General features: G+C 57.0%; 1 protein-coding gene and 1 long non-coding RNA gene across 4 annotated transcripts in view; both read right to left on the reverse strand.

Annotated features, from left to right (window-relative positions):
- Positions 1-265: 265 nt before the first annotated feature.
- LOC114087604 (uncharacterized) lies at positions 266-3121 on the reverse strand. The gene is made up of 2 exons (XR_003581864.2): positions 1754-3121; positions 266-872 (listed from the first exon to the last, which is right to left on the reverse strand). It is a non-coding gene; the product is annotated as an uncharacterized lncRNA (long non-coding RNA).
- Positions 3122-4314: 1193 nt separating this feature from the next.
- The window catches only part of Ubash3a (ubiquitin associated and SH3 domain containing A), a 32345-nt gene continuing 14049 nt past the window's right edge, over positions 4315-22610 (reverse strand). The window contains exons 7-14 of one of the 3 annotated variants that reach the window (XM_027929352.2): positions 20147-20273; positions 16034-16133; positions 15054-15176; positions 13719-13811; positions 9870-10014; positions 9151-9257; positions 8344-8453; positions 4315-6106 (exon numbers count right to left, since the gene is read on the reverse strand). In XM_027929352.2, coding sequence (XP_027785153.2) covers positions 5960-6106; positions 8344-8453; positions 9151-9257; positions 9870-10014; positions 13719-13811; positions 15054-15176; positions 16034-16133; positions 20147-20273 — 952 coding nt within the window. In that variant the 3' untranslated portion in view covers positions 4315-5959. The other 2 variants (XM_027929354.2, XM_071615010.1) reach the window with 2 other exon arrangements.

Consider the following 22610-nt stretch of genomic DNA (forward strand, 5'->3'; position numbering starts at 1 on the left):
TCTGGGGTATTGCTGATTCTGGTGGAGACCAAGGGTTCCCACGATCCGTGAGGTCAAGACCCGGGAGGGTCAAGGTGCCAGGTCCAGGCACCGACTCTGCAGGTCAGCTGGCCACAGGTGCTCTCTGCATGTGACATGGTGTCACCACTGTGAATCTCAGGAGTGACCTGGGCATCTCCACAGAGGAGGCCCACAAACGGTTACTGACCCCAGGTGATGAAACCCACTCAAATTCGTTTTACATACAGGTGATCCAGAACACAGCTGCTGAAAATATAGATTTATTTTAAAACAATTTCTTTACGATTTGGATTTTAAGAGCATGTAAAACAGAGTCCCTGAAGCTATTGAATTTTACTGTCTTTTAAAAATGGGATATAAATGTTTTACATAAATGCCACCAAGTTATGAACTTTGACAAATTACTTGATATATTAACATCATGATGTGTGTTATAACTGGGCTTTATTAGTTTTATCACCGCAATAAAACAACTACTGAAATAATATCACAGGCAATTACACTCAGGGGTGATTTTGTTGTTGTCTGGGACCACCTTAGGGAGTGGGGGCTACGAACCAACACTCTGCTTGGAGTGGACTCTGGCAGGGGCAGGGGTCATTCAGAAGCACGGCATGGTCACTCACATTGCGGCAGGGTCTGCGTGTGTCCGTAGGACAGGCACACAGTGAGGGGGTGTGGCCGATTGGAGAGGAAGGGGCTGGGACCCGGGGAATGTGCCCCTGGAGCTCACAGATTGAAACCTGGCTTCTGCTGCCACGGCAGCGTCTGGCTCCTGTATGGTGGGGCCTGGTAAGTGTCGTTCTCCACCGATGCTCCAGGACCTCAAAGAGGAGCAGCTCATTCCCGTGCTGCGAAGACAGGAGGAGGGTGCCACCATCGCTGCGTGGGTCTGGGGACCGCTGCTCTCTGGGCCTCACAGGCCTGTGTTGCTCTCCGCCTGGCCTGTTGCAGGGTCACCTCTCTGATCTGTCTCAGCCAGAGGTCGAGGGACTGCTGTGCCCCTTCCCGGCCTCTGTCTTGGGAGTGCCCTTCTCTTGGGCACCCTGTCCTGCAATTTCTAGCTGCTGCCTGCTCCCCCGGACCTCTTTGTCCCTTTGAATTCATGAGCCCTCGGGGCTCTGTCCGGGCCTCTAACTGTGGTTTGGAAACTGCTTTCCTCAGAGACTGTGGTAAGCTCAGGACACCTGCTTCCCCTCCCGCCTGTCCAGCACCAGGAAATGCTTCTTCCATGCGGTTTGTCAGTTCAGACAGCTCCGCGGCAGTCAGGGGAGGCTCCCGTTTCCTTCTCTATAGCGGCCGCTGCCCTCCCCGCCTGGCCTCCACCCTGACGCTGCTGGACCCCGTTGCCCCCTTGCACTAATCCCACCTCCAACACGACGGCGGCACTGGCTCCTCTTACCTCACAGGGCGTCAAAAACAAAGACAGACAGACAGGATTTGAGAAGAGAGCATTCTGTAGAAGCTGTTATTTGGCCTCCGGCTCTTTTCAGGAGCCATATTTTGAATTTCTTTCTTTTTTTAAAAAATATCCTGAATTTCTGATTACTACAAAATTATTGTCTTACCATTTTTTAAAAAAAATTTGTGTTGCTGGGATCGAGCCCAGGGCCTTGTGCATGCTAGACCCTGGAGCCATATCCCAGCCCTTCTTTTATCTCTTCATATGATTGTTTGCATCCAAGAACATAAAAAAATCCATCCTATCATCTTTCTTAAGTCCAGGTCTCACCGCTTGCTTTCTTCACAGAACACTGTACGGCGGGCGTTCTGTTGGATTCCCTGGACAGCTGCATCCCTCTCCTAAGGCCAGGTGGAGGAGAGAACCCAGACTCGCTCGAGCGCTCTTCTGGGTGGTCCCAGCTGTCCAATGAAGGGTGGAAGAGTCTCCAGTGCACACAGGTGGCTGCTCCTGCCTGCGGAGGCTGACCTTGACCTAACAGCTGTCCTAAGGAAGGGTGTGAACAGTCGTCCATTTCATAGATGAGAAAACAGATTTGGAGAGTTCAGAAACTCACCTGGGTCACAGAGTAGCTGCCAGACTGGGCTTGCCTCAGCGCTTTCTAGCTGAATGGCAGTACCCAGCCACGCGGCCAGATCTGACCCCTTCCTGTGCCTGCAAGTGACCTCTGCCCTGGTCCTGGTGCCCACAGCCCCACAGAGGTGCCCCAGCTCACATCCTGGTCCAGGCCCTGGCAGTCACCCTCAGCATTCTCTGGGGATGGTCCAGGCCCTGTGGACACTGAAGTCCTGGGGTGCCCCAGCCCCTGGTGTACAACAGCGCAGTATTTGCACATAATTCACTTTTCCTCTGTCTGCTCCAGATCACCCAGGGGACTCACAGGACCTTCACAAGTGTGACGCTGAGGGGATGGCACAGCTCCTTAGACACTTGCGCTGACCTCACACTGACCTTGTGCTGACCTGCCTGTGTAGAGCTCAGCCCCCCAGGGGCACGGGTTTATAACCCTGTCCTCTATGTACTGTGCCAACTCCCTGTGGCTCACACAAGGACATAGGCAGGGAATGCACTGTCTCAGGTCCTGGAGGCCGAAAGCCAGGTCAAGGTGCCTCAGGGCTAGTTTGTTCTGATCCCTTTGTCCTTCCTTGCAGAGGCCCTCTCCAGTGTCCCCACAGGGTGGGCCCTCTCTGTGTGCTGTGTCCTGAGTTACTCTTCTTAGAAGGAGTGCAGCAGGGGGTGGGCCCACCCTGATAACCCATTTGAACTTAATCACTTCTTTAGACCCCCTGTGGCCAAGCACAGTGCTAGGTTTGGCCTTCAGGGGTCTTCAGGGGACACAACGTGCCCCTAATGAACTGGTCTCAGCAGCTCCTGGGGGCGACCCGGGTTCCTCCCAGCCACTGTGGGGACCCTGGGGTGTCTCCAGCTTTCCAGCTGTGTGCTCATACGGCCACTTCCCTTTCCTTTGACCTCTGATCCTGGCAGAATTGTCTGCCCCTTAATTTGGGGAGGGGACACAGCCATTGCATGGGCCAACATGAATCCTACCTAAACATCTCAAATTTGGTTCTAAAATCAGACTTGCTTTGGTGCAAAAGCATAATGGCCTTTTCTTCTCAGGACAACAATTGCCGGGAGTCCAGGCCTGGATGGTGGCCTCAGGCCTGGCCTTGAGCTCTTCGTCGTCACAGGGTGCATCCTGGAGACCAGGCACTGGCTCTGCTGTCCAGCCAAGGCCGGCTCCACCTCCACCTCCATCTCCATCCACCTCTGCCTCCTCCTCCGGCCTTCCTCTGACTCCTTCTCCTCCAGTTTCTCCCCCACTTTCCGTCCTTCCAGAGCCAGGCAAGGGGTGGGCATATGATGCCACAAGTGGCTAAGAACCAGTCCCAGCCGCCCAGCCTCGGGGTGCCCATCCTGCCCAGGCTGGTGTCCTCCAGCGCTCAGGTGCAGGAGTCAAAAGGAGAATGTGGGTGGTGACAGGCTGGTGCGTCCATGGTGACCCGTCCATTCCCAGATGGTGCCAGCAGGGGTCACACGAGGCTCAGAAACACTGAGGGCTGACCCAGAGAGAGGAAAGAGTGAAGCCTGCCAAGGAGCCTCCCCGCCATGCCCCTCATTAGATCTTGGGGTGGAAACTTGCAGGGTGAACCCGCCACAGGTGCCACCTCTGCCCCTCTCCAGCGCAGGCTGGCTCAGGACTCAGCCTTTGTCACAAGTCACTCCTTCTGGAAGCCCAAAATGACCGAACTTGGTCTGGCTAGACACATGGAAGATAAAGGAAAAGTGTTTCCTGCACATTGCACCCCGAGAGCTGGAACCCCAGCCGTCCCCTTCCCCTGGCAAACCAGGCCAGCAGCACCCACGCCAGGATCATCCCTGGAACCAGACAGACACCTGGAACCCTAAGCCTCACCCTGGAGATGAGTCCAGGGACACAGTACAGGCCAGCCTGTGCTGGGACTGCGGCTTACTGTGCCCACTTGATGTGCTCTGTGCCTGTGTCGCGGCTGGTGGGTGTGGCAGCAGGTCCAGGAAAGGCCCCCCGGGACGGCAGCTGTCCTCCACACCCTGCTGGAGGGAGGAGAGCTGTCCCAGAGCTGGGGCAGGATGGCTTCCCAGCAGGAGGGTCCCCTGCCTGCCCTCACAGGGAGCCCACTGTTTCCTGCCAGGACCTGCCGGGCACCTGCGAGGCTGCAGAGTAGACCTGGGTGCACCACAGAGGGCTGCACTTGGGCCTTGCTCTCTGCTGCCATGGCAGCCCCAGACGTCCTTATGTTTGGATGCAGAAAAAATAAGTCATTAGTCAAACAAAACGGGGCCAACAGGCGTCGGGTTCCCTCAGCAGAGCACCTGACGGAACAGCGAGGCCCGGAGCAGGGTGTGGGGCTCCGACTGCAGGGGCGTTTGCCATCTTTATTTACCAAGTGCCCTGTATTATTCGCTCCTGGCTTGCCTGGGCGATGCAGGGGAAGGTGGAAGGGGCACACGGGCACTTCCCACGCGGCTGTTCATTCTGTAAAGGGCCGGAGTGGATCACCCAGCAGCCATGAAAGGGCCTCTGGGGAAGAGCAAATTTGATTTTGACGTCATCACGGTGGGAGTGTTGTCTGCAGTTTAGGGACCCTGTGCATGGGCTGTGGGGACAGGTGTGGGAGTGGGAGGACACTGATGGAGACTCCACCCCATCCTCTGATGACCATCTTCTTCAAAGGCAAAGCCACCGTAGGGCTCATGCCACCACGGAGAAGGCTTCCCTCTGCTGGGGCCCTCCTCTTGATTCCCCAAGAGAAAGAACCTGCTCTCCCGCTCTGCAAAGCCCCACCCTCTCTGCACATGATCAGAGCGAGAGAAACGGGAAACGCAGGAAGAGGGGCCTCGACTCCTCACTTGAGGCCCTCGTATAGCAGCCTGATGTGCTTGGAAGGACAGGGCCTGGCAGGTGGAGACCCCGGAGATGCCTACATCCTAATTCCTGGGACTGTGAGCAGGTGGCCTTCCATGGTAAAACGTGTGGTTAAAGACCTTGAGATGAGAGCGAGCCCAGGATTGTTAGGAGGGCTCAGGGCCATCACAGGGTCCCTGTGAGAGGGAGGAGGAGGTGCAGAGGCAGAGGCCAGGTGGCAGAGATTGGGGGGGTGCTGTGCTGCTGGCCTTGGAGATGGAGGAGGCCCCTGTGCCAGGATGTGCAGGCACCTCCAGTCGCTGGAGGAGGCAGGAGATGTGACCCGCCTGAGTCCCCCGAGGGAGCGCAGGTACCAACCCTTTCTAGAAGTTCTGACCTCCAGAACTGTAAGAGAATAAGTGTGTGGTAAAAGTCGGTGTTGCTTCCAGCCCCCGCTGTGTCGGGGTAATTTGTTGCAGCGACCACAGAAAACTGACAGGGAAGGTGCTGGCACCCAGGGTCAGTCCCCACCCTGACCAGGTGGACAATTCCCTGCTTGATTGACACTTAGACCTCTTTAGCTGGCGTGCACATGGACAGTGGTGGGAGTAGATGAAGGAAAATGGTGGGAGCTTGACCTCGAAGAGCACCTAAGATAAAGTGTGTGTGCGTGTGCGTGTGCGTATGTGTGTGCATGTGTGCCTGCATGCGTGTGTGTGTGCGTGCTGCGTGTGCGTGTGCGTGTGTGCGTGTGTGTGTGCGTGTGCATTTGTGTGTGTATATGTGTATGCGTGTGTGTGGCCTGTGATTCCTGGACATGGGATGCCTGGTCCCCCTCCCTCCACCCCAGCAGCTCTGACGTCCCTGTAGCAGGTCTGGGTGTGTGCGCTGTAGTGTGACATCCTAACCTGGCTGGCTGCTCTGTGCCCTGATGGAGGATGGCTGTGGCAAGGTGAAAGCAAGCGGCGGGAATTCTGGAATATAAAAGTGCATGTTGTGCTTCGCGAGTCACCTCCGGCGAGGCTCAGGCACCTTTGTGGTGGCAGGATCACACAGTCTGCAGCCCGCAGGCCCCTTCCTGGTGGACCGCCTCACTGGGCTCCGGGGCCCGGGATCCAGTTCCTCCAGTCGAAGGCCGAGTTGGCCCCGTGCGTCAGCGTCTTCACGGGCGGGGTGGCCAGCTCCCACTTTCCCTCCGCTTTATTCTCTTCACAGAAGCACATTCCCAGGGAGGGGATCTGGAACAGAGGTTGGGCTCCGTGTTAACATTTGATACCTGCCTGCCAGTTCTGGGCTGGTCTTGACAGGCACTCCTGGGCTGTGGAGGGCCACCAAGGTCCCTGCTGCCTTAGACCAGTGCGGCGTCTGCTAGGGCAGTCCTCACCTGGGGCCGACTGACCCCCCCAGGGACGCCTGGGGTCAAGATGCTGCTGAGCACCCTGGAATGCAGGGGACCTGAGAAGTGTGGGTCCAAATGTCCGCAGTACCTTGGGAGCCCTGGTTGGCCCCCCAGGGAGTGGCTGATGTTTCCCACAGGAGCAGAAAAAGGGGCACGTGGGGTTTCCAGGCTCAGGGAAAAGCGCCAGAGGAGCTCCCGGCACAGTTCCTTGTGGAACAAACGTGCTGGGTGGACAGGGCCCTGTGACAGGCTTTACGTTTGTCGCATGTTTTGTTTTTCTTCATTTCCTTTCTCTTTCTAATATCCAGAAATTCTTTGATCAGACAAAATTTTGCAAAAATCCCCCGAGGCAGGGGGATCTAAGTGGAGGCTGGTGTGGACTCAGGAGTGAGCCTCTCCCTTGGCTTAAGGGGTGGGGGTGGGGGTGGGCAACAGGAAGGTCCTGAGTGGGCAACAGGAAGGTCTTGGGTGTTCTGTTTGCAGCTGCCCCTTATTTGAAGGCCCGTCCTTTGGCAAAGCCCCTTGATGAAGTTCTGAGGAGCCTGGGCAAGTCTGGCTTATCTTGGGGGGTGCTGGGGTGGATGCCAGATGGCCAGCATAGGAAAGCCCTGGGAGTTCAGGACTGGCCAAGGGTCCTGCGAGTGGGCAGGACCTTTGGCCACAAGGACGAGTGGGTTTTGGAACGGTGTCAACTTGCAGTTCCGAGACTGTCTGGTGTGCAGTGCTGTCACCCTTGTTGGCTACAGGGACAAAGAGGAGCCCGGGCCAGGGCTTGTGTGAGTGTGTGGCTGCAGGAAGGGGGCAGGGAGAGGAGGGGGGCCTGAGAGCAGGTGGCAGGAGGCACACTGACATCTGCAGGAGCAAGAGCAACATTCGGGGGGCACCGGGGCTGCCCTGGAGGATGCCCCAGGAAAACCTCTAGGGACGTCTCCCAGGTGGCCTGGGAGGGGTGGTGCTGAGCTGTCAAATCTGGATAACGGTCAGCTGTCACCCAGGAACCTGGCGGCTCTGGAATACCTGGGCCATCGCTGGGAAACACCATCTTGGGACACTGCCTTGGAAACACATTTTTGCTTGGGTCTAGAGGAGGAGGGGACAGAGAGGGGATCTTCAGGTGTCTGAGGCCTGAGTGATGTCCCACAGCCTGGAAGGCTCCCCACAGTGTGGACCCCTGACCTGGGGGGCTCTGTGCTTCCCTGGCAGGGAATGGGCTCCAAAGGCCATGTACTCGGAGCAGGCAGGCGCAGGTCTTGGTGTGCTGGGCCTGAGCGCCTGGCTGCTCTGCAGTGCCTGGCCCTTTAAGGACTGATTGACACCTTCCTGCCCATGCAAACAAGTGTGACCACTGTGGCCAGCATAGTCTCATGGCTGTTTTGTGTGAAGGAACCGAGGGCAGGGACCCGCCTTCTATCACAAGTAGGAGCCATACTTCTGATTTACTTGATAAAAAGGTAAAGGCCACTGGGCAGGTCCAGCCCTGAGCAGCTCAACCAGGAAGCAGGAGTCCTGAGCTTGTCCCCCGCGACTCCTCTTGTCTGCTTGCTGCGTGATGTCCAGCAAGGTCGCTCAAACTACCATTGTCCTCTACACCTCTGTCTCCTGATTGTCATTAGGAATGGACACCATCTGGCCCAGCAGGGGGGCACAAGGTAGCTACCACAGCTCACGTTCCTTCTGCAGCTGGTGAGTCTGGAGACAAGTGGGGGAAGGTCCTTCTGGTCCCCCAGTGCTCCCTCCCGGTCTGCAGTGGGCCCACAGTCATCTCTCCTGCTCCAGATGGCTCACCCCTTACTGGGCTGTGTCTTCTACAAGTGGCGAGGAATTAGAGCAGGAACCGAAATTTTAAAATCCTGCTTCTTGTTCTTCACACTCTTGGCAGCAACGATCTCAAGTCTCAATGACAGTGATAAGGACAATAGGCCTGTCCGTCACCCCAGCCAAGGTTGCTCTCTGCACAGGAGAGGTGGCACCTTCTCAGAGGCATGTGGGTCCTGTTGCCCAGAGAAGGGAGTGTGACAGCCTGTGCCTTCTGGCTGCTGGACTTAGTGGCCCACACAGTTGAGAACAGGCACTTACCTTCCTCACCAGCTGGGCGAAGTCCCCACAGTCTCGGGGTGGCAGTCCCAGGAGGGGCCGGGTGCAGGAGTCCAGCGCAGAGCCATGGCTCACAATTAGAATGATGCCCGCTGTGGAAAAAAGACGCCTCACGGTCAGAGCAGGCGCAGAGCACCTTCTTGGACGAGTGTCCTCCCAGTAGCTGTGTGGCTGACCGTAGCTCAACCGCACTCACTATTCCGCCTCCCCTGGGTGCCATCTTTTCCAGTGGGCATCACCCCTCTGCAGAGGGTCTGGAGGCACAGCACCCGTGCACCAACTGCAGGACGGAGTGGGGTGATCTGAGCCACCACCCTCCAGGGGTTGGCTGCCTGGGACAGTCAACCACAGGTGAGATATGCTGTCCAGGACTGACCAGATGGGGTGCTTTAAGTGATCAGCCAGTTTATCACTGTAAGGACTCGAGTGTCTGGAGGGAATCCAGAGTTCCCGGGCTGAGTGGGTCTCCCTCAGTGACGTGAGTGCCCCAGCCAGCTGCGGGGAGTGGGCTGTGGCCCACACACCCACCTGCCCGGCAGTTCCCTGGCTTCCTGGTCCCTAGAAGCTGACCTGAGTTCTTTGGACATGGGTGCTGGCCTGGGTCCGTCAGCTCCCAGCCCCAGCATCAGGGTCCCCTCTAGGTCCCCGTTACTGCGGCGGTGGGGGTGGGTGCTCTGCAGGCTGGAGGACGGGAGCGGGGGAGTTGGGGTGCTAGTAATCCAGGAGTCGCCCGTTTCCACCGCAGAGGGAGCCCCCCGAGGCTGCTCCCACGGAAGGCGGAGGACTCACCGTCCTGGGGGCAGGCGCTGAGGATCTGGTGCACGCTCACCGCACACCTGTTGACGTACTCCTCGTAGCTCTCAGCAGGCAGGAGGGAGCAGAGGGGAAAGGCAGGCCTGGAAGGAGGAGGAGGGTCTGGCTACCCTGCGGGCTCCTTCACAGGGACTGGGGGTGTGCGCTGGGCCGGCTGGGGAGGAGAACGCTCTCCTCGTGGCCCTGCCTGGCAGGGCTCAGGGGCCTACAGTCAACAGAAGATGGCACTGGCAGGGCTGCGTTCTTACTGAACCCGGTTCTGCTCAGCTCTTGGGCTTGGGAGAAAAGGACCAGTATGTTCCCCTCCATCAGACTCAGGTCAGGCGCCTCCCGATGCCTCCCCTGCGAGGCCCTGACCTTTGGGCATCTGCAGTGGTAAGACCACCGTCCATGTCTGACCAGATTCCTCTACCTTGGCCCCTCAGGAGCCATCTGATCACCCTGGCTTGACCTCACCAGGAGTCTTGGCAGGCAGGCTCAGCTGCTTTCCACCACTGCCCACCTGCTCCTGGGCCACAGATCCCTGCCGGCCCTGGCCGTGCTCAGAGCTGGGCCCCACCCCTCTCCCCCACTGCACAGCGCCACCACAAAGGTCCCTCTTGAGCATGGTCTCCCTTGCCTTCTTTCACCAGGGTCCTGACAACTCTTTAACAAGAGCTGGGGAAAGAGGAGCAGAGAGCCTGGGGAGGGCCCACCTGTAGTCGGGGTCGACGTTGAAGCTCGCCTCCTTCAGCTCTTGCCGGGTCATGAAGGCCGGGGTGCTCTTGCTGGCCTCCCATTTCATCCACTCGAAGATCCCGGGCTCCACTCTTATCTTCATTTTTTTCTCCAGTTTGAGTTCTGGATTCAACAGAGAACAAGTGTTTGTCCTGGGCAGCGTCCACTTTGGCCTGAGTAGATAGGTCTCTCCCCCACTGGAGCTGACTTTCATGCAAATCTAAAAATACCTTTCAAAGATGTGATTCTTTTTCTTGGTGAATATTGTTCTGTGATTAACTCAGTTGTGCTGTTTCTGAAACCCAAACTGCCAGGTGATAGAGGTACCAGAGGGGTGAGGAAGGGACAGCCTACCTCGAAGGCCGCAGGCTCGACTGGACCCCAGGAGGACTTACAGCTAAGCCACCATGGCAGGCCTCACCCTCTGGTGGAGGTCAGGAGGGTGCAGTGAGGACTCTGCTGGTCCAGCCGTCAGTAGGAAGGATGTGGCCCCTCTGGAGAATGTCAGTGACGAGGCACTGTCCTGATGGACACGTGGCCCCGACTGGGCAAGTGGTGAAGGACAGAAAGGAACTGTCTCTGGAATGTTCTGACTCCTTGCAACTCACCTTTTATGTCTTGACTAAAAGATCTGTCTAGGAAGGCCGTCCCTTTTTGCAGGGGGGATAAAAGACTTACTGCTTTTATTTGAAATGGGAAAAGTGTCATTAAGTGCAAGTGTTGGAAATTAAACTAGTTCCAAAATGTGTCCAGATTCACGGGACGGGTTCCCACGCCAGGCACTTTTAGGAAGGGGTTGGACCGAGCCTCCTGCGTCCTCCCTGGTCATTGTTAAGGACATCACAGGAGGAGTTTCTGGGAGCTTCCAGCGCCTGGCCAGCAGCTCCCCTGTGGAGGACGCCTCCTGGGCCACTGCGCTGTGGGACACCTTTGGCTAATGGCCCATCTGGACACTCATGGACGTGGAATTGACGTAAAGCTTAGCATGTTTGGATCTGCCTGGAAAACAGGTGGATCGTGTTTGGGATTTATGGGGAGGATTGGGTTTGCTTGTTTTCTGAGCTAACACAGGATTTATAAGCCTGTGTCCTTTAACAGCCGTAACAATGGGAATCTTCTGTGACTAGAGTAGAAGCCAAAGATCACGTTAAAGATACAGACATTGTCATTGTCCAATAACAGTTTTGAGAACTTTTTGTTGTTCATGCCAGAGACCCAAGTAACAGAAGTCAAAAGAATATCCACAAAATATGGAATAATATGCTCATAATATGGAAACATAAGTGACAAAATGGACAAAATTACGAAAAGATTTTTCAAGTGCTCAGTGTTTTTTTTTGCCATGAAGACTGGACAAAAGAATGTTTTTATGCTTCTGTTCATACGCCGTTGCTGTGATGGGAGGTTGGGAGGGAAGGGGAGGGCCAGGTCACCACCAGAGAAGGGCCTGAGGGTGGGCCACAAAAGCCCAGGCGCCAGGCCGGGGGCGTCTGGCGGGACACAGACCCTGGGCGTCTCACACCAGCTCTCCCGGGGGGGCGCCTGCAGAGTGGAAGTTAAACCACTTTTGAAAGATGGTGGAAAATTGCATCTTAGGCAACCACAAACGAGGCTCTATAAATGGGAGGAAGTGAGAGGCTTGGAGCAGGGACAGAGAGGGAAACTGAGGCCAAGCTGTCACCTTGTATCACACGCTGCCCGTTCCTTGCTTTGTTCCCTCTTACTGTCACCGTTGGGTCGATAGTAAGCACACTGTCTTAGACAACCCGGGATGTGTCATTTCCTATGTGTTTTGCTTTATTCCGTCATAGTCATTCAGGGTCACCCCAACCTGAAAGCTGCAATAAATGTGGCCTAGAAGCGATTGTGCGGGCATTGGAAGAACTGGCGTTGGTGGTACTTCTGCTGCCCTGTCCCTCCAGCAGAGGGCGGCACTGAGTGGCCTTTTCTCCTTCCCTTCTGGGTGGGTGGTGAGAGAAACCAGGAGAGTCCACCACCGTGGGGCCCTTATCACCTGGTTGGGTCATTTCTCTGAAAAAGCAGCTGGTCTCTTCCTATCTGTTGCCCAGTACTGTCGTCCATGCTCAGCTGCTGAAGGAGACTCCGAGGTGTGTGCGCACATGTGTATATGCTCATGTGTGTGGGGTTGTGAGTGTGTGTGCTGTGTGTCCGTGTGTGGTGTGGACACGTGTGCTCTGTGTGTGCAAGAGTCTGCACACGTGTTGGTGGGGAGGGACGAGGGGCCTTGGCAGGCCTGTCCCACCCAGGGTGCAGCCATGCCGTGCATCAGGCCACCCAGGCACTGGGGACTACCGGGCGCTGCCCAAGTTTGCCTTAAAAGGCTGACTTGGTCCTTTTATCCCACTCAGCACCATTAGCTGAGAACCCGAGGGAGAGGCGCCCTGCAGTCACATTGGAACCCCCGCACCAGCTGAGGTACCCGCATTTCTATCTCAGAGACCTGAAACGCCGAGTGGGGGCTCGAGGTCCAATGTCACTAGGGGGTGGGATGACAAGGGAGCAGGGAGGGTTCCCAAGTGGGAGGCAGACGGAGGCTTCTCAGGGTCACAAAATAGTCCATGAGAGCCTGGGAAGGGGTGGATGGTGCCAGGGGTCCAAGCTGGTCCTGAAAGTGGTCAGCCTCCACTGGCTGGGACTTCTGACCATGCATCTTGACCTGGATGGTCCCTGCAGAGCTGCCCACACAGGACGGGAGGGGGAGAAGGCACAGGAGTGGGGCTGGTGTACCTGTCCAGTCCACCCATCATCCTTCCGACAGCTCCTCCCGACCATCCGCACGCAGTCACCGCTCCTGCCTTGGACACCCTGTAGGCGCAGTCTCCTGCTGCTCCCTCGCTCCCCCAGGACTTGGTTCCTGTGAGCTCCCTGCCCTTCTCCTTCCACCCACCTGCCCAGCCCCGTCTCCCTGCCGGAGCCCGCCTGGACCCCGCAGCCTCATCACCCTGCACACACTGTCCCCTATCCACACTCCCTCACTGCCTTGCCCTCACTGTCACCCCAGCCTTTGTTAGCTCCAGCTGGAGGGGACCCCGGGCCCACCCAATGCTCCATGGAAACTCATGCCCGCAACTGTGCTGCCCCGGTCATTCTGCTATCCCAGCCCATGTGTGGCCCCACTCCCTGACAGCTCTGCAAGCTTCTGACGGTCCCTCCCCTGGCTTGCTGTCCATGGTGACCTGACTTCCTGTGTTTCTGAGACTTGGAGCAAGCCCTTCCCCCACGTGGGCCCGCCTGCCAGTCTGTGCCTCGCCTCCCTCCTGCCCCTGTGTCCTGGCGCACCAGTCCCTGCCTGGGGAACTAGGTCACATCCCTCCTCCCACCCAGGGAGGAGCAGGCGGGATGCAGACCGGGGAGCAGAACCCAGGCCTCCTAATGGGCTGCCATCTCTGGGCAGGAAATTCTTCCTGTGTAGAAGCGGCAGAAGGGCCCACCAAAGGCTTCCTGGCACACTCTGCCCAGAAGCACGCAGGACAGCCCCCGTGGGCAGCTTAGAAGGGACCACAGCAGTTCCCAGATCCCTAGGTTTTGAATGCCCCTTTCCAGGTGTTTCCTTCGACCTGGCAGAAAGGGGCCTGGGTGAGCAGCAGGACGGGCCGGGTGCTCGGCACCCAGCTCCTACTGCCCACAGTCCTGGATTGCAGGAGCAGCAGTGCCTCAGCGGCTGCTGGCCTGGGGCAGCTGGTCCATCACGGCCTTTGCTTTTGTCTGGCCGCTCAGGCCCGCCATCCCATTGTACCTCTGCTCCCTCCCCTCCCCGTGGAGAACAGTCAAGGCCACATACAAAGCCTGCTGAGATTCTCACCCACCTTCCAGGATGTGTTTGGCCGTCTGCACACAGCGGAGGGCTGGGGAGGTGAAGACGGCGGTGAGTCTGACGCCACTGTCCATCAGCGCGCCTCCTGGAAGACAGCAGTTGGAAAACGCCCTTCACGATTCTAGCCCAGGAATCAGCTAGCAGCTTAGGTGGCGGCTCCGCCTGAGGCCGGCAGGGTCCTAGGAGGTTCTGGGACACCTTGCATGATCTTCCTGGGTGTGACTGTGACCATCAATCCCTGCTCCTGTGACCAGGAGACGACCCAGGGGACCTGACGGAGCCAGGTGAGCACATCACAAGCAGAGATTCCCCCAGCCAGTCACAGAAGTCAGAGGTTTGAAGCGAGAGGGGTTTGGCATGTGAGAAATTCTCCATTTCTGTCTTGCAAGAGGGGCCCCACGGCCAGGAGTGTGAGCAGAGCCGTCCCTCCCTGGTCAACAGCCCGTGAGGAGAGGACCTCAGTCCCACAACCGAGAGGATCAGCCTTCAGCCGGAGTCTGGATGGGGACCTGAGCTCCAGTGGGAGCTCCGTCCTGCGGACCCTCCGGTGTCTGGCTTTGAGACTTGGCAAGATCCATCCCCGCCCACCTGGGTGCACACATGTGGGCTGTGCTTTAAGCTGTTCTGCAGTAACAGCAAACTTGAGGCCCCGGGGGCTCACTGTGGGACAAGCCTCTAGACCAGCCACCTTTCCTGCATTGTGGGAAGTCCCACTCTTGGGAAAGAAGGGGTTCCTACTGTGCAAGCCCTGCACAGGGCCAAGGCCGGTGGGCACCAAGAAGCCTGCCATGGAATGAATTGTGTGCCCCAAAGAGATGTGCCGGGTGGAGTGTGAACCCCAGGTACCTCAGATACAGCCTTATGTGGACATAGGGTGTTTATGGAGAGCATTGGCCTCCCTTACCTGTCGCATCTGCATCCAAAGGCCCAACCAAGTGTGGAACAAAAATATTGGAAAAAAGACTGCATCTGTGTAGAACATGTACAGACGTTTTTCTTGTTGTTCCTTAAACAACAGAGTCTGTTTACATAGCATTCACATTGTATCAGGCATCGTGTCACCTGGAGAGGATTGGAGTATGTGGGAAGGTGTGCACAGATTCTATGCAAACACCACACCATTTCACCTTAGGGACTTGAGCATGCCAGGATTTGGCACCTTAGGGGGTGACACTGGGTGAGGACCTCTCTGCGCCCAGCCTCCCTGCAGCAGAGAGGGCAAATGCTGATACTGACATTACACCGCACACTGAAGGGCCACGTCCCTGTAGCTTCGATGGCCACCCTGTGACTATCAGCTGCTCCTTCCCAGTGGCCTCACACACACCTGCTAGTCTGGATTGGAAAATTCCACAGGATGACAACGGAGGGTCGTTTTCAAAGTCTTTGATGCCACTGCTCCGTTGAGGCAGACTGCGAGGGAAGTTCAGGTCAGGCCTGTGGTATTTTCCTAAGGCAAAACGAAAGAACGTGGGACGTCGGAGTAGATGTGTCCCGAGAGGCCGCATTGCCAGGAAGGCTCTTATTTAAATCACCCTCAGCCGTTGCTTTTCCCACTCGCTCTGAGAGGCGGATTCCACTTGAGGAGCAAAGGCAGCTTTGCCGTGCTTTGCATAGCACTGAGGTTGCAGCCCCAGGAACCGTGACCCTCTCTGCCCTCCCAGAAGCCCCAAGAAGAGTCACACAGTGAAGATCCCGAGAGAGAAGCAGGGTCTCCATGACTGATGTGGCATTAATTAATTAGGTGCAATGTGACCCGCTCCACAGCGTTAAGTGTATCTTACAGCTTGCAGGACAGGGTGCACCTGGCTCTGATGATCTGCACTGGGTGCTACTCAGTGACTTGAGGGCAGGACTAGAAAGTCGGGTGTGTCCAGACACTCTCCCCACTCAGGGGCTGCATAGTACATTCTGAGTTCGACCGTGAGCTCTAAGATCTGTCAGTTAGGGTGCGAATCCTGGCACCATTGGCAACAGCTACATGAGGAGAAGCATACAGCTTACCTCCTCCTCAGTAAAGAGGGGAAGTGAGATTTGTGCTAGTGCCACTGAGCTAGTGCTGGAGCCCAGCGCCCGGCTCAGACTCGTGTCCAACAAGTGCCAGGGCCGTCTTCTATCAATATGCTCCATCATCTGTGCAGATGGTGTCACCATTGATGAGTGTGCTCCAAGTGACCCCGGAGCTCTCTGGTGCTGGCACATTCCTGCAGCCACAGTGGCATGGCCACTCTAAAGGGCACAACTAAAGAAAGTGAGACGGGGCCCTCATTGGTCATCCTGCCTGCAGACCCCCTGGACTGGACCTACCGTCTGCAGTGGTACACTGCTGCAGCCACGACTTCCCGAAGATCTGGTCCACTCTCTCCCCGTGCCGCACCACCAGCACGCTCCTCCTGGAGATCATGGCCTGGCGGTGGGAGGACACGGAACCCAAGTGACCAATCAGCCTTGTCGGACAGTGTCCCTCCAGGTCCTGGCGGCTGGCCTGAGGGGAAGCCTTGTCCCGTGCTGGTCGCCAGCTCTGCCCACTTGCCAGAGCCCTCACAGTGAACAAGGACTGGGAACATCCCAGTTCCTCCCACCTTTTCACTTCTCGGGCATCAGAGCCTCGTGAAGGAGATGAAGAGACAGGTCTGGTCCCCCCCATAACCCAACAAGTCTACGTCCCTGTCTCTTCCAAGTCCTCAGCCCTCCGCAGAGACTTCTTAGATTGTGATCTCTCTCTCGCCCTATCACTATTTTGTGATCTATTGTCACCGTATTTCTATCTCTCATCCATCTATTGGCTGCCACCTCCTGTCCTGCTGACACTCCTCCTCTTCCAGGAGCCCTCCAGGACTGCCCCTGTGTTGGCACGCTGAAAGGCAGCTGGACAACTCCTCTGGTCTCAGGTGTGTCCTCTGTCCCTGAGCACCCAGGGAGAAGCCCTCCATCGATCCTCCTCGCTGCCTTCCTGTAGCTGTGTTCTCTGTTACAGGAAAGTGCTACGGGAAATCCGCACGGCTGTCTCTTGCTGTCCATGGAGGAGAGTGCAAGACCCCTTCGGATACCAGAATCCACGGTCACTCAATCCCCGATACAAAATGGCACAGTATCTGCGTGTAGCCTGCACACACCTCCCATCTACCTGAAATCATCTTTCTGTTGCATAATAACCCCGAGGCAACAGAAATGCTATGTAAATAATGGCTTTACTGTTTTACTTAGGGACTGATGACAAGAAAACTGTCTGTACTGCCCAGTGCAGGTGTGCTGTAGTTTGGATCTTGAATGATCCCCAAAGGCCCATGTGTTCAAAAGCTTGGTCCCCAGCTGGTGGCACTATTGGCAGTTGGTGGGAACTTTAGGGGCTTCGTGGAGGAAGTCAGGTCACCGAGGCACTCTTGTAGGGGTAGTGGGCCAGCCCCTTTCTCTCTCCCTGCTCTCTGGCTGCCGTGAGGGGAGCAGCTCCTCCACCCTGGGCTCTTGCCTTGTTGCACTCTGCCGCCAAAGGCCCAAAGCAACAGGGCCAGGTGACTATGCCCTGCAACTAGGAGCTCAAATAAGCCTTTCATGTTTTTAACTTGCTTATTTTGGGGATTTTGTCACAATGATGAAACACTGACTGACTGAAGATGCAACTCGTCTGTATATTCTCAATCCGTGTTTGTTGAATCAGTGGGTACAGAACCTGTGGCTATGAAGGGCTGACTGTGTTTTATTCTGCTTCTTTTTGGCATGACAGAGGATTTGGCAGTGGCCAGCAGTCTCAGGTACTGGGGACAGCTGCTCTCTGGCACATTCCTCCCTTGCTCAGACTGCCCTCTGAGTGGCCTTAAGCCTTGCAATTGCAGGGATATGTCCCACCTGTTCTTGAAGTCACCGGAGGCCCTTCAAGTGATGATGATGCACTATCCCCTGGAGGGGGCTCCTACATGTGGGGGTCTATCGCCAGGGGAGCTGGGGATGACCCTTCTCCTACCCGTGCTGTGAACAACTGAAGGGGTGGGGGGCAGCTTGAGGAGCACCTTCTCTAAGGGAGATGGTGCGGGGGTGGGGCAGAGAGCAGAGTTCTGGGGACCGAGCCAGCAGGAGGCCAGCAAGAGGCCTCCAGGACAGCTGTGGGCAGCCAAAGCCCTTATTATATATAAGCCAGGACTCTGAGGAGGCACGGAGGGTCAGCCGTCACCCTGGAGAACCGCCACCCAGTGGCAGGCCCAGGCTTCTGGGGGCCTCTGCTCTAAAGCTGGATAGAGCTGTCCCACCTCAACCCAGGACCCACAGTGCTGCCTGCTGGCTCCCAGGACTCAGGCTGTCAGTGCCACTGTCACAACATGGTGTCTTGGGAAGGTGCATGGGACAGTGCTGGGACAGTGCTGCAGTGCACCCTTCTCCAGGAGCTGCAGGTCTCTGTGGGGCTGAGGGACAAACCCAGGAAGATGCATCACAGAGCCACTGAGGGCAGAGGGGTCAGTGCCTGCCTCTGGAGTGGGCTGGGGGCTTCTGGGCATAACAGGACTTGGTGACTCCTGAAGCCAAGGTCAGCAGGATGACAGGTGGAGAGCGCAACGTGACGGGCAGCCCGGGGTCCTGTCCTCTGTGCTGCTCCTCCTCTGGAAACGCGGAGCCTTGGGAGGTCCTGGGAGGGGACAGAGCAGCCCCTGGGTCTGAGGATGGAGAGGGCTGCACCCTGCCTCTAGACAGAGCCGTCACAAACCGGGCAGCACCGAGCAGCGCCAGTGAGCTCCCGCCATCCTGGAGGCCAGAAGTGCAGCTCAAGGGCTCCGAGGCCGGCCCTTCCTCACCTCCTCCAGCTCCCGTGGCTCCAGTGTCCCCTGGCTTGTGGCCGCACAGTCTCTGCCTCTTTTCCCGTGGCCTCTCCCTCGGTGTGCCTTTCTGCTCTCCGTCTGATTTCCCTCTTGAGGACAGCTGTGGCTGCATTAGGGCCACTGGACAAGCCCAGGTCCTTAACTGGATCCCTGTGTCCTTTCAGGTCGCTTCTGCAGGGTCCGGGCTCAGGGCCTCTCACCTGCGGGCCTTATTCAACCTGCCCCAGGTACCCTGTTCCACCGGAGGCCACAGCTCTCCTCACTGTACAGAAGAGGTGGAATCAGAGCAGAGGAGGGGCCGCTGGCAGGGAAACGCGTGCTCCTTCCTTCCATTTAAAGCCCCAGTGAACTGGAACGCAGGCCGTGCTCTGGGGGAGCCCTCTGTCCCAGGTGCCCTCCTTTGCTCTGGAAGGGGCCTGGTCTAGGAGGGCCGTCCACTCCCACAGTGGGTGGGTGGGTGGGTGGCATGTTGGCCCGCACTGGGTTTCCTGGCACCTGGGCAGCTGGGGTACAGGAGTCCGCTTCTTGTCCACTAGTGACCAGCAAGTCTCTCACTTCCGGGCAGTGGCTGCCCAGCTTGGGCCATCCTTCTTTCTGACTAAAGCAGATCTGTGTCACCTTCGGGTGTCCAGTGTCCTGGGCTCAATTCCTGTTTGGGCTGAGCTCCCCTGGCTCATCAGTAGCCTCTGGGGTGCTGAGCGGGTCTAGGGGAAGGATGTTGGGCTGCCTGCTAGGGATGCTGGGGCCTAGCCGTGGCAGGCCCTCGACGCCCCTCTTCTGTGAGGCTCCCAGTGTCCAGTGTGGGGTCAACACTTTGTGGCCCCCACCAAGCTGCCTTCCTCCTGTAAGCCCCTGTTTTTAGATTTGTAAAATGAGGGCAGAAATGCTAGGGATGCAGGAAAAGGGTCCTAATTCTGTGTGTGGCACCGGGTGGGAGCAGAGAGACCGTCCCACTGATGTAGTAACTGCCCAAGGACCACTGCAGGTGCTTCTCCAGGGGGTCCCGGTAAGAGAGACTAGCTTCAGGTGGAAGACGGTGGCCCGAGCCCAGGCAGTGTCCGGGGGCTTACAGGGAAACTCACTTGTCTTTGGGAGGGGGCTGTCTGGTCCTGAGCCCACATGTGCAGCCTGACTCCTGGTGGGCCACATGTGCCCCGGACTCTGTCCCCCACGTTATAGCGTGGGCTCCTGTCTTGCCCAGCCCTGCCTGGAAAGAAGGGAAGCCGAGGTTCCAGGGCTGGAGACTTCTCTGGGGGTTACTTGGCTTGTTAATGAGAAAGTTGGAGCAAGAATTGAGTGTCCTGGCCATGCCCTGTCCCTGTCTCCTCCCAGCCTGGTGTCCTCGGGCCATGTCTGATGCTGCCTACAGAAACATGCAGACAGGTTGCTCAGCCACAGAGGTCACATCACCCTCCCCAGAGAGGACAGACCCGGGTGGCCCAGCAGCTCAGCCCTGGTGGGAGGGCACCTTGCTGGTCCACGTGCCAGTCTGCTGTGGGGCCACAGAGGAGGCTGCCTACAGATCCACAGTTAACACTAAGCAGCCGCATCCGCCGTGAGTTAATAGAAAGTGCTGTGCTTAGTTGACTTTATGGGGGTGGGGTCCTGTTACCTGCAGAGCCAGCGCACTGCTGACACCCCTCGGCGCTGGAGAGGAGTGGAAGTCCCCACTTAGTCTGCCGTTGGCGTCCCCGTCCTTCCTGGAGTTCCCGTCCATGGCCAGACTAAAGGTGTACGTCCTGCAGGAAGAAGACGGCGTTGCTACAGAAGCACCACCCTGGCCGTGCTTGGCTGTGGATGTGCTCTAGAGTGTGACCACCTTGGCAGACAAGGTCACTGTGAGGACAAACTGAAGCAGCACGTGCCAAGTGCTCAGAACGGGGCAAACCTGATGGTGGGGTGTTCTGCGGCTGCTGGCCCCACCATGCGGGTTCATTTCATGGCCAGGACATGGCACCCAGATGTTGGCCAAAGGTTATTTTATATTTTTGAGATGGGGTCTTGCTGTGTGGTCCAGGCTGGTTTTGAACTCCAGGGTTCAAGAGCTCTTCCTGCTCAGCCTCCCAGGTAGCGGGCACGACAGGCTCATGCCAACATGCTTGGCTCTAATGTCAGTTCAAGTGTTGCTGTGAAGGTGCTCTCTAAATGAAATTAAAACCGAAATCACTAGACTCGGAGAAAAGTAATTACGAGCTCTGTAATGCAGGGGGACCCCATGCAGCCAGGTCTTAGAAGGAGTCAGACCGGGGTGGGTCCCTGAGGAAGAGGGAGTGCCGCCCACAGACCATCTTTGGACTGGAGCTGCAGTGCCAGCTCCTCCCTGAGCCTCTCGCCCTGCAGACTTCAGACTGGCCAGACCACAGTTTTGAGCCAGTTCCTTAAAATCTCTCCCCTTCTCTCTCACATCTGATTGCTTCTGCTTCTTTGGGGAACACAGACTATTTCTCTGGTTAATACACCGTCCTCTTTGATTCACCTTCTGAAACAGTCAGGTGTACAGATGGGCATGGTTGGGGTGCAGGGACAGATGCACGGTGGGCAGGTGCCTTGAGAGCTATGGAAACATGGGAAAGAGGGGGTGCATTTCAATAGAGAGAGAGAGAGGTCGCAGGTGAAGAGGAAGTTGACACACGTCCATTGAATCAAGAAAAGTGCCCTAGGGTGGACAGGCGTTGGGGAGCTCTGGGGAGGCTGGGGATGGACCCCAGCTGCCAGGGGAGGTGAGAACTCTGGCTTTGGCATTCAGGCAAGGGTGGAATGCAAAGCAGGTGCGTCTGCAGGGAACCGGCAGTGGCTGGAAGAAGAGAGCAGGAGAGAGAGCCACGTCCCAGGAATCCTCCTCAGAGCAGCAGAAGATCCTCTCCCCAGGGAGGTCATCTTACAAATGCAAAGATCTCTAAAAGGAATCCACAGCCTCTGTCCGGGGGGGGGGCTACTCAGCGTCTCTCCAACAGAGTCTCTGTGCATTTCTCAGGGCTGCGCTGGGTGTGAAAAGCCCTTCTCCACCGGTACCTCCACCCACGTGTGTCCTCGCTTTCCGCCAACCCCAGCTCCGCTGGCTTCCTATTCCAGCAGAAGGACTCAGGATGTTTTGTTCCTCGTTATTATTAGAAAATATAACAAATTGAAAAAGAAGATAAAATATAATTTGCTGGCTCAGTTGATCACGGAATCTCACCCCATTTTCCTCATCCAGCCAATTTTGATCTATCATGATCCGATCCACATTTTTGGGAAAAGGAAAGCTCATGGTTGATTAGAAGGTGATGAGCTTCATGGGGTAAGATAAACCAGGGGTGGCCAGGTGGGGGCAGCTGCCGGGTACACTGTGTCCCACAGAGCCCCTGGGTGCTGCAGGTAACATGGGAAATGGAGAGGGAGGAGACTGCAGGGCATGCGGGTGTGGGCCAGGGGCCAGGGAGAGGAGAGAGAGCCTGCGGGGGGACCCTGCTCCCCCGGAGGGCGTGGGGCACAGCAGAGGCCAGAGTGACTGAGCAGAGTCCGTGGGGACGGGAGAGAGCTCAGGTTCAGGCGTTGGAACCCGTTTGCTGTGGACTCTGGTGAAAGACGTGTCTGTCGGGACCTCTCCTGCTGCCTCTGGGCTTCCCAAGTTCTCCCAGCCCAGGAATCAGAAGTACATGAGCTTCGACTGCCTTCCACATCCCAGACTCTGCCAGGGGTGGACTGTAAGACGGGGTGAGAGTGTGAAGCACCCACTGCTTCCCGACTTCTGGGGTGTCCTTCCTCAGACACGAACCTCCCAGGGAGTGGGGGTGCTCCTCTGTGTTTTACCTCCCCTAAGCCAGGATGCTGGTTCTCAAAGTCTTCTCAACTGCCCCGTTCATTCTCCTAGCAGAATCTTTCCATTCCCTCAGAGAAGTTCCACAAAGTGACCCGTGGCGATTTTGCCTGAACTTCATTAAACCTGGAAATGACGGGGAGGAGCTGGCACGTTCCTGCCTCCACTTTCCTCAGCCACGAATGCATGTGCTTGACTTGTTCAGCCTGAGAGTAAATGTCCACTTTCCCCCACAGACACTCAGGTCCCCAGGTCCCATAAACCCAGCAATGGCTCA

Source organism: Marmota flaviventris, chromosome 8 (assembly GCF_047511675.1).
Source record: "Marmota flaviventris isolate mMarFla1 chromosome 8, mMarFla1.hap1, whole genome shotgun sequence".
In the NCBI taxonomy this organism is placed as follows: Eukaryota; Metazoa; Chordata; class Mammalia; order Rodentia; family Sciuridae; genus Marmota; species Marmota flaviventris.